The sequence below is a fragment of the Delphinapterus leucas genome, chromosome 3, assembly GCF_059928025.1.
Source record: "Delphinapterus leucas isolate spDelLeu-1000000601 "Yukka" chromosome 3, BTC_Dleu_Yukka2, whole genome shotgun sequence".
Taxonomy (NCBI): Eukaryota; Metazoa; Chordata; class Mammalia; order Artiodactyla; family Monodontidae; genus Delphinapterus; species Delphinapterus leucas.
The window spans coordinates 160,941,872-160,957,999 of NC_143131.1; the positions used below are offsets into that span (position 1 = coordinate 160,941,872).

Sequence of the window (16,128 nt, forward strand, 5' to 3'; positions counted from 1 at the left end):
ACAGATTCAATGCAATCCCTATCAAGCTACCAATGGCATTTTTCACAGAAGTAGAACCAAAAATTTCACAATTTGTATGGAAACACAAAAGACTCCGAGTAGACAAAGCAATCTTGAGAAAAACAAAAAAACAGAGCTGGAGGAATCAGGCTCCCTGACTTCAGACCATACTACAAAGCTACAGTAATTAAGACAGTATGGTACTGGCACAAAAACAGGAATATAGATCAATGGAACAGGATAGAAAACCCAGAGATAAATCCACGCATGTATGGTCACCTTATCTTTGATAAAGGAGGCAAGAATATACAATGGAGAACATATACACCTCTTCAATAAGTGGTGCTGGGAAAACTGGACAGCTACATGTAAAAGAAGGAAATTAGAACTCTCCCTAACACCAGACACAAAAATAAACTCAAAATGGATTAAAGACCTAAATATAAGCCAGACACTATAAAAGTCTTAGAGGAAAACATAGGCAGAACACTCTATGGTATAAATCACAGCAAGATCCTTTTTGACCCACCTACTAGAGAAATGGAAATAACAAATATAAACAAATGGGACCTAATGAAACTGAAAAACTTTGCATAGCAAAGGAAAACATAAAAAAGACAACCCTAAAAATGGGAGAAAATATTTGCAAATGAAGCAACTGACACAGGATTAATCTCCCAAATATACAAGCAGCTCATGCAGCTCAATATCAATAAAACAAAAACCCAATTCAAAAATGGGGAGAAGTCCTAAATAGACATTTCTCCAAAGAAGATATACAGATTGCCAACAAACACATAAAAGGATGCTCAACATCACTAATCATTAGAGAAATGCAAATTGCAACCACAGTGAGGTATCACTTCATACCAGTCAGAATGGCCATCATCAGAAAGTCTACAAACAATAAATGCTGGAGAGGGTGTGGAGAAAAGGGAACCCTCTTACACTGTTGGCGGGAATGTAAATTGATACAGCCACTATGGAGAACAGTATGGAGGTTCCTTAAAAAACTAAAAATAGAACTACCATACAACTCAGCAATCCCACTACTGGGCATATACCCTGAGAAAACCATAATTCAAAAAGAGTCATGTACCACAATGTCCATTGCAGCACTATTTACAATAGCCAGGATATAGAAGCAACCTAAGTGTCCATCGACAGATGAATGGATAAAGAAGATGTGGCACATATATACAATGGAATATTACTCGCCATAAAAAGAAACAAAATTGAGTTATTTGTAGTGAGGTGGATGGACCTAGAGACTGTCATACAGAGTGAAGTAAGTCAGAAAGAGAAAAACAAATACTGTATGCTAACACATATATATGGAATCTGAAAAAAAAAAAAGGTCTGAAGAACCCAGGGGCAGGACAGGAATAAAGATGCAGATGTAGAGAATGGACTTGAGGACACTGGGAGGGGGATGTGTAAGCTGGGACAAAGTGAGAGAATAGCATTGACATATATACACTACCAAATGTAAAATAGATAGCTAGTGGGAAGCAGCTGCATAGTACAGGGAGATCAGCTCGATGCTTTGTGACCCCCTAGAGGGGTGGGATAGGAAGGGTGCAGGGGGGAGATGCAAGAGGGAAGAGATATGGGGTTATATTTATATGTATAGCCGATTCACTTTGTTATAATGCAGAAACTAACACACCATTGTAAAGCAATTATACTCCAATAAAGATGTTTTTTAAAAAATGGTATTAAACTGAATTCAGCAACATAGCAACTGGATTATACACCATGACCAAGTGGGATTTGTCCTGGAATGCAAGGTTGTGTTAACATTCCAAAATTAACTAATATAATAAAACATATTAATAGAATAAAGGCCAAAACCCCACATGATTATCTTATACATGTAGAAAAAGCATTTTACAAAATTCAGCACCCTTTCATGATTTAAAAAAACCCAACAAACTAGGAATTTGAGGGAATTTTCTCGCCCTTATAAAGGGTATCTAGGAAAAATCCACAGCTAGCACCATAGTTAATAATGAAAGACTGGAAGCTTTCCCACTAAGACCAGAAACAAGGTAAGGATGTCTGCTCTTGCCACTTCTATTCAAAATTAGGTGAGAAAATGAAATAAAAGACAATTAAAATTTTAATCCAGATTGGAAAGGAAGAAGTAAAATGATCTCTACTTGGAGATAACATGATCATGTATATACAAAAATCCTAAAGAAGCCACTAAAAATCTGTTATAACTTATAATAGTTGTAGGACATAAGATCAATAGACAGCAATCAATTGTATTTGTGTACACTAGCAACAAATAATCCAAAAATGAAATTAGGAAATTAACTCAATTTACAGTTGCACCAAAAAGAATAAAATATTTAGGAATAAATTTAATGAGAGAAATGCAAGACTTGGGAGAAATCTTGAAAGAAATTTAAAATATAAATAAATAAAAAGACATTCGTGTTCATGGATCAGATTTAATATTGTTAAGATTGTGTATTAGTTTCCTAATCCTGATATAGAGGTCTTTGTTCCACAGAGAGGAATGCTTCCATAAGGAAACACAACAATGATGCCATTGAATTGGAATTTAAGACTGCCACCCAGCTAATTTTTGCTCCTCATGCTTCTGAATCAACAGGCAAAAAAAGGGAGTTACTAGCTGGGATGATTAAGGCTGATTACCAAAGGGAAACTGGACTACTACTCCACAGTGGAAGTGAGGAAGAATATGTCTGGAACCCAGAAGATCCCTTACAGTGTCTCTCCATATCACCACGCTATGATTAAAATCAATGAAAAACTACAACCCAATTCAGGTAGGACTAGTAATGGCCCAGATCCTTCAGGAATGAAAGTTTGAGTCACCTATGACCTATGAGATAAAGAACCATGACCATCTTAGGGTGCTTGCTGGGCAAGGGGAATATGGAATGAGCCGTGGAAGAGGGAAGTGTAAATACCAGCTAGGACCATGCGACCATTTGCAGAAACTAGGATTATAGGTGTTATGAGTATTTTTTCCTCATTTTTCTATGAGAGAGAGAGAGAGAGAGAGAGAGAGAGAGAGAGGTGTGTGTGTGTGTGTGTGTGTGTGTGTGTGTGTGTGTGTACGTTTCAGGATGCCAAAGAGAAGAGACAACATCACTCAAGGACTTGGATTTTCTCCTGGGAAAAGGTTTACTGCATTTTCAGTTGTACTCAATATGGGTACATCATGTTAGACAGAAGTATGACTCTGCTGTTGTCTTTATTTGGAGATTAAGTATGGATTAGATGTGTATGGGTGCCAAGTTGAGAAGGGAGGACTGTCTTGGTTAATTTTATGTGTCAACATGTCTAGGTTATGATGCCCAATTGTTTCTTCAAATGTTGTTTAGATGTTGCTGTGAAGGTATTTTGTAGGTGTAATTAACATTTACAATCAGTTGACTTTAAATAAAGGAGATTATCCCTGATATGTTAGTGGGCATCATCTGGTCAACTGCTTCTTATAAAGATACCAGTTATATTGGATTAAGGGCCCACCCTACTCCAGTTTGACCTCATCATAACTTTAATTTCATATTCAATAACCGTATTTCCAAATGAGGTCACATTCTGAAATACTGAGGGTAGGACGTATCTGTTGGGGAATACAATTCAACCCATAACAGATGGTAATACTCTCAAAGTTGATCTACAGATTGATTGCATCCTTATCAAAATTCCAGCTGGATTTTCTACAGAAATTAACAAGCTGACCCTAAAATTCATATGGAAAAATACTCAGACTAGCCAAGACAATCTTGAAAAAGAAAAAAGCGAAGTTGGAAGACTTAAATTTTCATGATTACAAACTTACTACAAGATTACAGTAATTGTGACAGTGTAGAACTGGCATAAGGATAGAAATATAGATCAATTACAATTAAAAGTCTAGAAAAAAAAACCCCATACACTTATTATCAACATTTTTTTGGCCAGGATTCCAAGAAAATAAGTGAGAAAAGATTAATCTGTTCAACAAATGATGTTGGGACAACTGAATATCCCATGCAAATGAATGAAGTTGGACCTCCTACCTCACATCATGACACAAAATTTAACTGATAATGGATCATAGGCCTAAATGTAAGAGTTAAAATGATAAACTGCTTATAGGAAAACACAGGAATAAATCTTTATGACCTTAGGTTAAGCAATGGTTTCTTAGATATGACACTAAAGGCCCAAATGGCAAAAGAAAATAGATAATTTGGACTTCTTTACAATTAAAAATTTTATGTGTCATAAAGCACATTCAAGACAGTGAAAAGACAGCCAACCTACTGTGAGAAGATATTTGCAAACCATATATCTGATGAGACTTATATCAAGAATTTATAAAGCATTCTTACAACTCAATAACAAAAAAGTATCAATGTGAAACTATCACAAACTGAAAGAATATTCAGTAAAGTAGCATACAAAAACCAAATAGCCTGCATATATAAAATGATAACATGTTAGGGAATTCCCTGGCAGTCCAATGGTTAGGACTAGGCACTTTCACTGACGGGGCCTGGGTTCAATCCTTGGTCAGGGAACTAAGATCCCACAAGTTGGGCAGCACAGGTAAAAATAAATAAATAAATTAATTAATTAATTAATAACGTGTTAGAAGATACCAATATCAGGAATGAAGGTGGGTGATAACTACAGGCATTGAAAGAATAATAAGGGGATATTTACTAATTTTATAAATGTAAATTCAACAACTCAAGTGAAATGGATAATTTCCTTAAAAGATACAAAGTACTAAAATTAACTCAGGGAGAACTCAATCATTTGAATAGTCCTATATGTATTACAGAAATTAAATTCATGGTTAAAAACCCTTCAGAAAAGAAAATTCTAGGCCCAGGGATTTTACTGGCCATCATATGGATGAACCTCAGTTGCATTATGCTAAGTAGAGGAAGCCAGACTTAGAAGACTATCTATGTGACATTCTGGAAAAGGCCAGACTATGTGGATGGAAAACTAGATTAGTGGTTTAAAGGGGCTGGGGGAAGAAGGAGGGCTTGACAACAAAGGTGCACAGGGAAAATGGTGGTGGGGCTGAGGGGGTACAATGGAACTCTTCTATAGCTTGATGGTGGTGGTAACAGGACTGTATATATTTGTCAAAACTTGCATGATTGGCTACAATTTACTGTTTGTAAATTATATCTTAATCAAAAAGGTCTTGGCAAGTGGATGGCAGATCTATAAATAGTAATTGACCTAAAAGAATTAAGTACAACATGGAGAAAGCTGAAAACAAAATGATCTATAATACAGAATTCTCAAAAAGAACCGGTGTGTCTAGATCTGACTAGGAAGGAAGGACTATTGGGGAAAAAGTGGTTTGAGAAGCAGTTATATCCCTAAAACTTCTCCCCACTACATATCTCTAGTCTAGAGTACCTTACAGACTGTTGCAGAAATCTGGAGTTTTGTTTTCTGCCAGGAGTGAAACAGGTAATTCACATTGAGGAGTCTCAGGCCAGTTTAAGGCTCTGGATGCCAAAACTGGAAGGTTAGGAGATGACATACTTAATGAAGAATGTTAAGACATAGCCATCTTTGGACTTCCTTGGTGGCGCAGTGTTTAAGAATCCGCCTGCCAATGCAGGGGACAAGGGTTCAAGCCCTGGTCTGGGAAGATCCCACATGCCATGGAGCAAATAAGCATGCACACCACAACTACGGGGCCTGCACTCTGAACCTGCGAGCCACAACTACTGAAGCCTGTGCACCTAGAGCCTGTGCTCCACAACAAGAGAAGCCACCACATCAAAGAGGAAATCAAAAAATACCTAGAGACAAATGACAATGAAAACACGATGACCCAAAGCCTATGGGGTGTAGCAGAAGCAGTTCTAAGAGAGAAGCTTATAACAATACAATCCTACCTCAAGAAACAAGAAAAATCTCAAATAAACAACCTAACCTTACACTTAAAGCAATTAGAGAAAGAAGAACAAAAAAAACACAAAGTTAGCAGAAGCAAAGAAATCATAAAGATAAGATCAGAAATAAATGAAAAAGAAATGAAGGAAACAATTGCAAAGATCAATAAAACTAAAAGCTGGTTCTTTGAGAAGATAAACAAAATTGATAAACCATTAACCAGACTCATCAAGTGAAAAAGCAAGAAGACTCAAATCAACAGAATTACAAAAGAAAAAGGAGGATTAACAACTGACTCTGTAGAAATAAAGGATCATGAGAGATTACTACAAGCAACTATATGCCAATAAAATAGATAACCTGGAAGAAATGGACAAATTCTTTTTTTTTTTTTTTTTTGTGTTACACGAGCCTCTCACTGTTGTGGCCTCTCCCATTGCGGAGCACAGGCTCCAGACGCACAGGCTCCATAGCCATGGCTCACAGGCCCAGCCGCTCCGCGGCATGCGGGATCCTCCCAGACCAGGGCACAAACCCATGTCCCCTGCATTGGCAGGTGGACTCTCAACCACTGCACCATCATGGAAGCCCGGACAAATTCTTAGAAAAGCACAACCTTCTGAGACTGAATCAGCAAGAAATAGAAAATATAAACAGACCAATCACAAGCACTGAAACTGAGACTGTGATTTAAAATCTTCGAACAAAAGTCCAGGACCAGATGACTTCACAGGGGAATTCTATCAAACATTTAGAGAAGAGCTATCCTTTTCAAACTCTTCCAAAATATAGCAGAGGGAGGAACACTCCCAAACTCATTCTATGAGGCCACCATCACCCTGATACCAAAACAAGACAAAGATGTCAGAAAGAAAGAAAACTACAGGCCAATATCACTTATGAACACAGATGCAGTAATCCTGGACAAAATACTAGCAAACAGAATCCAACCCCACATTAAAAGGATCATACACCATGATCAAGTGGGGTTTATCCCAGGAATGCAAGGATTCTTCAATATATGCAAATCAATCACTGTGATACACCATATTAACAAATTGAAGGAGAAAAACCATATGATCATCTCAATAGATGCAGAAAAAGCTTTTGACAAAATTCAACACCAATATATGATAAAAACCCTCCAGAAAGTAGGCATAGAGGGAACTTACCTCAACATGATAAAGGCCATATATGACAAACCCACAGCCAACATCATTCTCAATGGTGAAAAACTGACACCATTTCCTCTAAGATCAGGAACAAGAGAAGGTTGTCCACTCTCACCAGTATTATTCAACATAATTTTGTAATTTTTAGCCACAGCAATCAGAGAAGAAAAAGAAATGAAAGGCATCCAAAGTGGAAAAGAAGAAATAAAGCTTTCACTGTCTTCAGATGACATGATACTATACATAGAGAATCCTAAAGTTGTTACCAGAAAACTACTAGAGCTAATCAATGAGTTTGGAAAGGTAGCAGGATACAAAATTAATGTACATAAATCTCTTGCATTCCTATACACTGACAATGAAAAATCAGAAAAAGAAAATAAGGAAACACTCCCATTTACCATTGCAACATAAAGAATAAAATATCTAGGAATAGCTCTTTAGGAATATTTAGGAATAAACCTCCCTAAGGAGACAAAAGACCTGTGCGCAGAAAACTATAAGACACTGATGAAAGAAATTAAAGATGATATAAACAGATGGAGAGATATACCATGTTCTTGGACTGGAAGAATAAATATTGTGAAAATGACTACACTACCCAAAGCAATCTACAGATTCAATGCATTCCCTCTCAAAGTACCAATGGCATTATTCACAGAACTAGAACAAAAAAATTCACAACTTGTATGGAAACACAAAAGACCCCAAATAGACAAAGCAATCTTGAGAAAGAAAAATGGAGCTGGAGGAATCAGGCTACTGGACTTCAGACTATGCTACAAAGCTACAGTAATCAAGACAGTATGGTACTGGCACAAAAATAGAAATATAGACCAATGGAACAGGACAGATAGCCCAGAGATAAACCCACGCACATATGATCACCTTATCTTTGATAAAGGAGGCAAGAATATACAATGGAGAAAAGACAGCCTCTTCAATAAGTGGTGCTGGGAAAACTGGACAGCTACATGTAAAAGAAGGAAATTAGACTCTCCCTAACACCGCTTACAAAAATAAACTCAAAATGGACTAAAGACCTAAATGTAAGGCCAGACACTATAAAACTCTTAGAGGAAAACATAGGCAGAACACTCTATGACATAAATCACAGCAAGATCCTTTTTGACCCACCTCCTAGAGAAATGGAAATAAATCAAAAATAAACAAATGAGACCTAATGAAACTTCAAAGCTTTTGCACAGCAAAGGAAACCATAAACAAGACCAAAAGACAACCCTCAGAATGGGAGAAAATATTTGCAAATGAAGCAACTGACAAAGGATTAATCTCCCAAATATACAAACATCTCATGCAGCTAAATATCAAAAAAACAAACAACCCAATCCAAAAATTGGCAGAAGACCTAAATAGACATTTCTCCAAAGAAGATATACAGATTGCAAATAAACACATGAAAGGATGCTCAACATCACTAATCAGAGAAATGCAAATGAAAACTAAAATGAGGTATTACCTCACACCAGTCAGAATGGCCATCATCAAAAAATCTACGAATAATAAATACTGGAGAGGGTGTGGAGAAAAGGGAACCCTCTTGCACTGTTGGTGGGAATGTAAATTGATACAGCCACTATGGAGAACAGTATGGAGGTTCCTTAAAAAACTAAAAATAGAACTACCATATGACCCAGCAATCCCACTACTGGGCATATACCCTGAGAAAGCCATAATTCAAAAGAGACATGTACCACAATGTTCATTGCAGCACTATTTACAATAGCCAGGACATGGAAGCAACCTAAGTGTGCATCAACAGATGAATGGATAAATAAGATGTGGCACATATTGCAATGGAATATTACTCAGCCATAACAAGAAAGGAAATTGAACTATTTGTAGTGAGGTGCGTGGACCTAGAGACTGTCATACAGAGTGAAGTAAGTCAGAAAGAGAAAAACAAATACTGTATGCTAACACATATGTATGGAATCTAAAAAAAAAAAAAAGGTTCTGATGAACCTAGTGATAGGACAGTAATAAAGATGCAGATGTAGAAAATGGACTTGAGGAGACGGGTAGGGGGAAGGGTAAGCTGTGACGAAGGGAGAGAGTAGCATTGACATATATATACTACCAAATGTAAAATAGAGAGCTCGTGGGAAGGATCTACATAGCACAGGGAGATCAGCTCGGTGTTTTGTGACCACCTAGAGGGGTGGGATAGGGAGGGTGGGAGGGAGGTGTAAGAGGGAGGAGATATGGGGATATATGTGTACATATATCTGATTCACTTTGTTATACAGCAGAAACTAACACAACGTTGTAGAGCAATTATACCCCAATAAAGATGTTAAAAATATTATAACTAAAAAAATTAAAATAAAAAAGAGAAGCCACTGCAATGAGAAGCCCGCACACCGCAACAAAGAGTAGCCCCCACTCCCCGCAACTAGAGAAAGCCTGCGAGTCACAATGAAGACCCAATGCAGCCAAAAATAAAATAAATAAATTTATTAAAAAAGACATAGCCGTCTTCAACCTGAGCTACCAGAACCCTGCAGTAAGACTCCTGCCATTCAGGAAGGAGTTTGGGATCCTCTGGAGAAGCTGACAAGCCCAAGAGGGACCACCTAATGATACTGACATCAGCAGCTCTCCCATGACTCATCCTGTTCTCTCACTTGGAAGCTCAAAGTAAACAAGCCATGTCCACATCCCAGAGTTTCCAATCACCTTTTATTCCAACACTCATAATTTCAAATAGACCAGATATCCAAGGAAAGCCTCTAAACACAGAAAATAAGCACCAAATCAATCAAGTTGAAAATAGCAATGCGTAGGAAACAAACTCAGCTGGGAGAAGAAAACAATTAAGTTATTAAAGATTTCAAGTTCCTTAAGGCTTAGATAAAAATGACGAATACATTTCATTTTATTCCTCCCACTGATCACAAGGCCACAAATCACCTACTAGAAGATTCTGAAATGTAGAAAAAAGGAGGCAGACTAGCTAGGGATTCCAGGACTTGAAGAACAACCCAGTGGGGAGTTTCCTGGGGTTTTCTTTCCTCCCATGTGTCCGACTTGGGGTTAGAGAAGCCTGCAACCTCGAAATACCAACACACGATCACACACACACACACACACACCTTAAGAAAAGTCAAAGGCCCAGAAAAGGGTTGCCCACCATGACAGAAACATTTTCGCCACCCTGCCTGTTCTTGGGGCAAACATGAGGAGAGCTGCACCCCTCTGTTCCCTAACAAGCATCGCAGACACTGAGTTCACTGGTAAGAGGCTATGTTCCAACCACTTTGCCCCGCAGTAAGGTGCTCCTCGTGGAATCTATAAGCCAAGATATCTCAACCTCAGCATTATTGACATCTGGGGCTGAAAAAGTCTTTGTTCTAGAAGGGTATCCTATGCATTATAGGATGTATAGCAGTATCCCTGTAAAACCCATCAGATGCCAATAGCACACTCCCCCAATTCTGAAATGTATCCAGTTACTACCAAATGTGCCCTTGCAACATCACCCCTGATTGAGAACCAGTGCTATCTGACTTCCACAACCCCCTGCAGGAAGGATGGGACACACAAGCCAGACACATTGTGGAGACTGTCTTCTCTCCCCACCTGTAGTAGGAAGTAACACCATTCCCCATCTCAAGCCAGCACTGAGAAGACCATGAGGTGGAGTCCTGTCATCTGGGAAACATGCAAGTGGACAGACCAGAATAGCCCTGCAGAGACGTGATAAACTAAATTGCTGTTGGAACCACAGTCCACCAGAGTGAACCAGAATGTGCGTTCTGAACCTAAACAGGTTTGCAACTTGCTAAAATATCAGTAGAAGATTTAAGTGGGAACCAGAGAGTCTCATAGAGTAATACTCAAAATGCCTAGGACACAGTCCAAAGTGACTTGTCACACTAAGAACTAGTAAACTCTCAATTCCAATAAGAAAAGACAATTAATAGACACCAACATCAAGCTAACATAGCTGTTGAATTATTAGACAAGGATTTTAAAGCAGCCATTATAAAAATTCTCCATTGAACAGTTATGAACACACTTGAAACATATTAAAGGACAAGGAACAATGAAGAAAGAGAAATTATTGGCAATACATATAAAAGACAAGGGATTAATATCAAGAAATAGAAGGTACAGAGATTTCCCAATACCTCCTACCCTAACACATGCATTGCCTGCCCCATTAACAATATCTGTGCCTTCTGTTTAATTTTGCTGTGATCCCAAAACTGCTATAGAAAATAAAATCTATTTTAAAAAAAAGAGATATAAGAAACAGAGTAGAGGTTGGCAAACTACCTGTTTCTGTACATCTGAACTAATGTACATCTGTACATTCTGAACTAAGAATGGTTTGTACACTTTTTATTGCTTGGGGGTAAAACAAGAGAATATTTTGTGAGACGTGAAAATTAAATGAACTTCAAGTTTCAGTGTCTGTAAATACAGTTTTATTGGAATACAGTCCTGTTCATTTCCGTATGTATTGTCACAGCAGCAGAGTTCTGGAGTTTCCAGGGAGAAGGCTTAAGTAGTATAAGGCATTTTTCCATCGCTTTTTTCCCAACACCTGTATAACTTGCTCTATTCAATGGCACATTAGCAAATATGATCAAGAAGAGGCGTGAAAAGTGTTTGTACATTTCTGGAATGCTGCAACTGAGACATGACCAAACCCCAACTTACTGGCTGGATGTTGGGAGACTCAGGACGAAATTCTTTCCATTACATCAGCCAAGAGTGGGGAGAGAAACCAATGACCACCACCATCCGGGGAGCAAGACCACCCAGAGTCTACTGACTACTCTCTAGGGAATGAGACCACAGCGAGCCAGCCATAGCGGGGTTGGGGGGTGATGGAGGGGAGGACCATTGAGAGACGGCTCCCAGCTGAGGAGTGAGAGAGCCGGTGTTTATGCTGTCGCGCTTTAATGCCATCGTGTGCCTGGGCACTGTCGCATGTTTGTGACGTCACAAGTTGTGTGCTCTAGCCCTCGCATCCATGAGGCACTCCCACTTCATGGCCGCCACGCTGACCGGCCCTCGCACTGGGCCTGGAGAGTCCAGGACCCCGAGCCTCCTCCTGCTCCTGTTTCTCCTGCCTCACACCCAGGCTGCAGCCACGGCCCACAGGCACCCTGCCAGTGAAGGGGTCGCCTTTAGCCGTGATGTGGGTAGGACCCCTCCAAGCCCGGGTTGGCCGTGGTCCCTGCGGTGAATCCCGGCCTTCCTCCCCCCAAGGGTGGAGACCCAGTCTTCCGCGGCCCTCCCCCTTTTCCCTCCTCCCACTCACCCTCCTCGGCTTTGCCTGTGGCCAGCCCTGCCCTGGTGCCACTGCTACTCGCATACTTGGTACTTCTTTCCTCAGCTTGTGGCCAGCGTCATATGCAGGGGAGGATCATGGGAGGCGTGGATACCCTCGAGAAAAAGTGGCCATGGCAGGTCAGTGTGCACTATGCAGGCTTCCACATCTGTGGTGGGTCCATCATTGATGAATACTGGATCCTGTCAGCCGCCCACTGCTTTGACAGGTGAGTGGGCAGTGCTGGATACCACTCCCATGGAGGTCTAGGGCTGCAAGACCAACCACGTGGGTCACATAGGACTGGGACTTCTTGGAGGCAGGGGAGAGAGTGGGACCCAGCACACAGCTCCATCCACTACAATTTCTTGCACAGGGCTGAGGGCTCCTTTAGGGACCTCAGCTCTTCCAGAAAGGTGTGGAACCACATAATAGGGTGAGAGGTGAGGAGAGGAGCCACATCTTAGATGAGAGGAGAGAAGAGAGGACAAATCACAGGATGAGAGGTGATGAAAGAGTTATCTTCATTGGCAGCTCATTGTACATCTGACAAGCTCACCATCCTGGGCTGTCCAGCAGGTCTTGGTGGGTCCCTGAATCCTCCATGGGCTCAGGTCAGGACTTTGTTGGGAGCAATTCTGCCAGACAGTCAGGTCCCTAATGTGCTGGAAGGGCTTGCTTTCCACATCCTGGCTGAGAGCTTGGATACCCAGGCTGCCATGCTCCAGGACTCCCTGAGTCTGTGATCTCATGGAAGCTCCTCTTCCCAGGTTCAAGGTGCTCAAACCACTATGCCTTTGTCCTCTGTCCCTACAGGAACAAGGTCACTGAAGCATTTGATATGTATGTGGGCCTTGTGGACCTCAGGGTTGCAGGCAATCACACCCAATGGTTTGAGGTGAATAAGGTGATCATACACCCCACATATGAAATGTACCATCCTGTTGGAGGTGACATCGCTCTGGTGCAGCTGAAAACTCGCATTGTGTTTTCCGACTCTGTGCTTCCCATCTGTATTGCACCCCCAGATGTGACTCTTTCAAACCTTTCTTGCTGGGCTACAGGATGGGGATCCATCTCCCAACAAGGTAAGAAAACAAAGTGCAGGGTCGATCCCATTATTGGAGCTTGAGGGAGGGATGATGGCTCTATGACATTACAGTAGAGAACATGTTCTGTTCATTAAGGGGTTGCAAGTATCTGAGGACTGGAATCCCTATCCATCAATCGCTATCTGTTTCTCTGTCAATGTAGAATTTTGTTTTACTCCTGGCTGGCTTTGTAGTTTACAGAGAAGTAGTTACATCTACTTTGAGTGTGGAATGAATATTTAGTATACTGAGAACACAAATTTCCAAACATAGTTTTTCTTAAGATTTTAAATTCAATTTAGAGATAATCTTTTTTTAACCTATGAAAAAACATTTTAGTTATTCTAATTATCCATAAAAGCCTTGTACTTTCTTTCTAGGTTTAAATCTGCATAATTTAGAATTTTTATGGTTATTTAAAAGATTATTTTCAATTGCATTTGCTAATCAGACACAGCTGTTAATTTCTGCGCATTGATCTTGTTTCCAGCCACCATACAGTACTCATTTATAATATTTTGTCAGTTGATTATTTAATTGTTCTAGATTTTTAAATATATTTTCTTCAAATAAATATTGTTTCATCACTTCCTTTCCTATATTTTATATTTATTTTTCTTATTGCAATGGTTAGAACCTCTAGTAGAAATGTTGCTAGGTTTACTTTTCTTGTTTTTTATTTTAATGGAAATGCTTCTAATGGTTTACTATTAAGTCTGTGGCTTGGTTTGGAGATTTCAGGTTGATATCTTATACCAGTTTAAGAAAGTTTCATATCTGGTTTACTTAAGTATAAAAACATTATTGCAGTTAAGTGGATATAAATTCAGATTAGAATGTTAAAACTTTAAATGTTAAATGTAGTCCCAATGGTAACCACAAAAGGAAATTAAGAAGGAATTTAAACATTTCACTACAAAAAATCAACTAAATGCAAAGAAGACAGGAATACAAGAAAATGAGGGGGGAAAAAGCTATAGGGCATGTAGAAAATAAGTAGCAAAATGACAGAAGCAAGTTCCTCCTTGTCAGTAATTACTTTAAATGTAAATGGGTTAAACTCGCAAATCAAAAGACAGAGACCAGAGTTAGGGAGATATAGCCAAGACGGTGGAATAGGAAGACCCTGAGCTCACCTCTTCTCACTGGAGCATCAAAATTACAACTACTGATACAACAACTATTGATGAGAAAGACTGGAATCCACCGGAAAAGGTTTTCTACAACTAAAGATATAAAGAAGGAACCACAAAGAGATGGATAAGAGGGGCAAAGTCATAGTATAGTCAAGACCTATACCCTTGGGTGGCTGACCCATAAACAGGAGAATAATTACAAATATGGAGCTTCTCCCCAAGGAGTAAAGGGTCTGAGCCCCACATTGGGCTCCCCAGTCCTGGAGTCATGCACCAGGAATATTTGGTTTTGGAGGCCAACAAGGCTTAATTTTGGGAGACCCAGAAAGCTGTGAGAAATAAAGACTCTTAAAAGGCACATGCAAAATCTTACATGCTCCAGGACCCAGAGCAGAAGCAGTGATTTGAAAGGGACCTAGGTCAGACCCACCTACTGATCTTGGAGGGTCTCCCAGAGAGGCAGGAGGCAACTGGAGTTCACCCTGGGGACACAGACACTGGTGGCGCTATTTTGGGGAGCTCTTTCTACCACATGGACATTTGTGTTGACAAGCACTAATTTTGGAATCCTCCATCTAGCTTATCAGCCTCAGAACTCAGCCCTGTCCTTGCCCACCAGCCTATAGTCACCAGTACTGGGACTCCTCAACTCTAGCAACTAGCTGGGCTGGTTACAGGTCCATCCACCAATAGACAGGTTACCTTAAGACTTCCTGAGACAACAGCCACCACTGGACATGGCCCTGTCTACCAGATGGCTCAGGACCTGGCGCCACATGTCACTGTGCAGGCAGTAGACCCAGGGCACACAAGGCCCTGCAGCCAGAGACACCAGGACACAGCTCCATCCACCAGTGGGGAGGCACAAGCCCCAGAAGCCCCTGGGGCTTGGCCCTACCCATCAGTGAGCTGGCTCTGGCCTCAGGACCAGCCTCACCCACCAGTGGGTGGACAACAGGCCCAGGACAACTGCAGATACACAGCCTGCTATGGCAGGATCCAGCTCATCTACCATCAAGCTGGCACCAGCCCTGAGACAAGCTGGGCCTGAGCACTGCCCACCAGCAGAGCAATACACAAGATTTGGGGCCTCTAGGATCTGCAACGAGAAACCCCAGGACCTGGCTCTGCCCACCAGTGGGCAGACACCAGGTCCAGATCTCCTGGCCCCTGGCCCCACGCACCACCAGACGTATACCAGCCCCAGAAACACCACAGCCTTTCACCCCAGAAACACCACAGCCTTTCATCCTATCTTGTAGGAAGCAGCCAACTCACCAGCAGACCAACACCAGCTCTGAGATATCTTGGACTCCTCAGCCAACCACCCTGGGATCCAGCCCCACTTACCAGTAGGCCAACACTAGATCCAAGAATCTTGACCCCACAACCACCCACACCAGAACCTTGACTCTTTCCACGAGTGAGCCAGCACTAGCACCAGGACCCCACAGTGTTACTCAGGCAGCCACCTCATGACCTGGCACCAACAATCAACTGGCAGCCTCCACACAAAGCAGGGCCTG

At 40.8% G+C, this 16,128-nt stretch overlaps 1 protein-coding gene across 1 annotated transcript in view; it reads left to right on the top strand.

Annotated features, from left to right (window-relative positions):
* The first annotated feature begins 10,907 nt into the window (after positions 1-10,907).
* Positions 10,908-16,128, top strand: part of PRSS38 (serine protease 38) — a 29,179-nt gene continuing 23,958 nt past the window's right edge. The window contains exons 1-3 of the mRNA XM_089909841.1: positions 10,908-12,268; positions 12,442-12,604; positions 13,192-13,463. Coding sequence (XP_089765967.1) covers positions 12,076-12,268; positions 12,442-12,604; positions 13,192-13,463 — 628 coding nt within the window. The 5' untranslated portion in view covers positions 10,908-12,075. The remainder of the gene's footprint in view (positions 12,269-12,441; positions 12,605-13,191; positions 13,464-16,128) is intronic.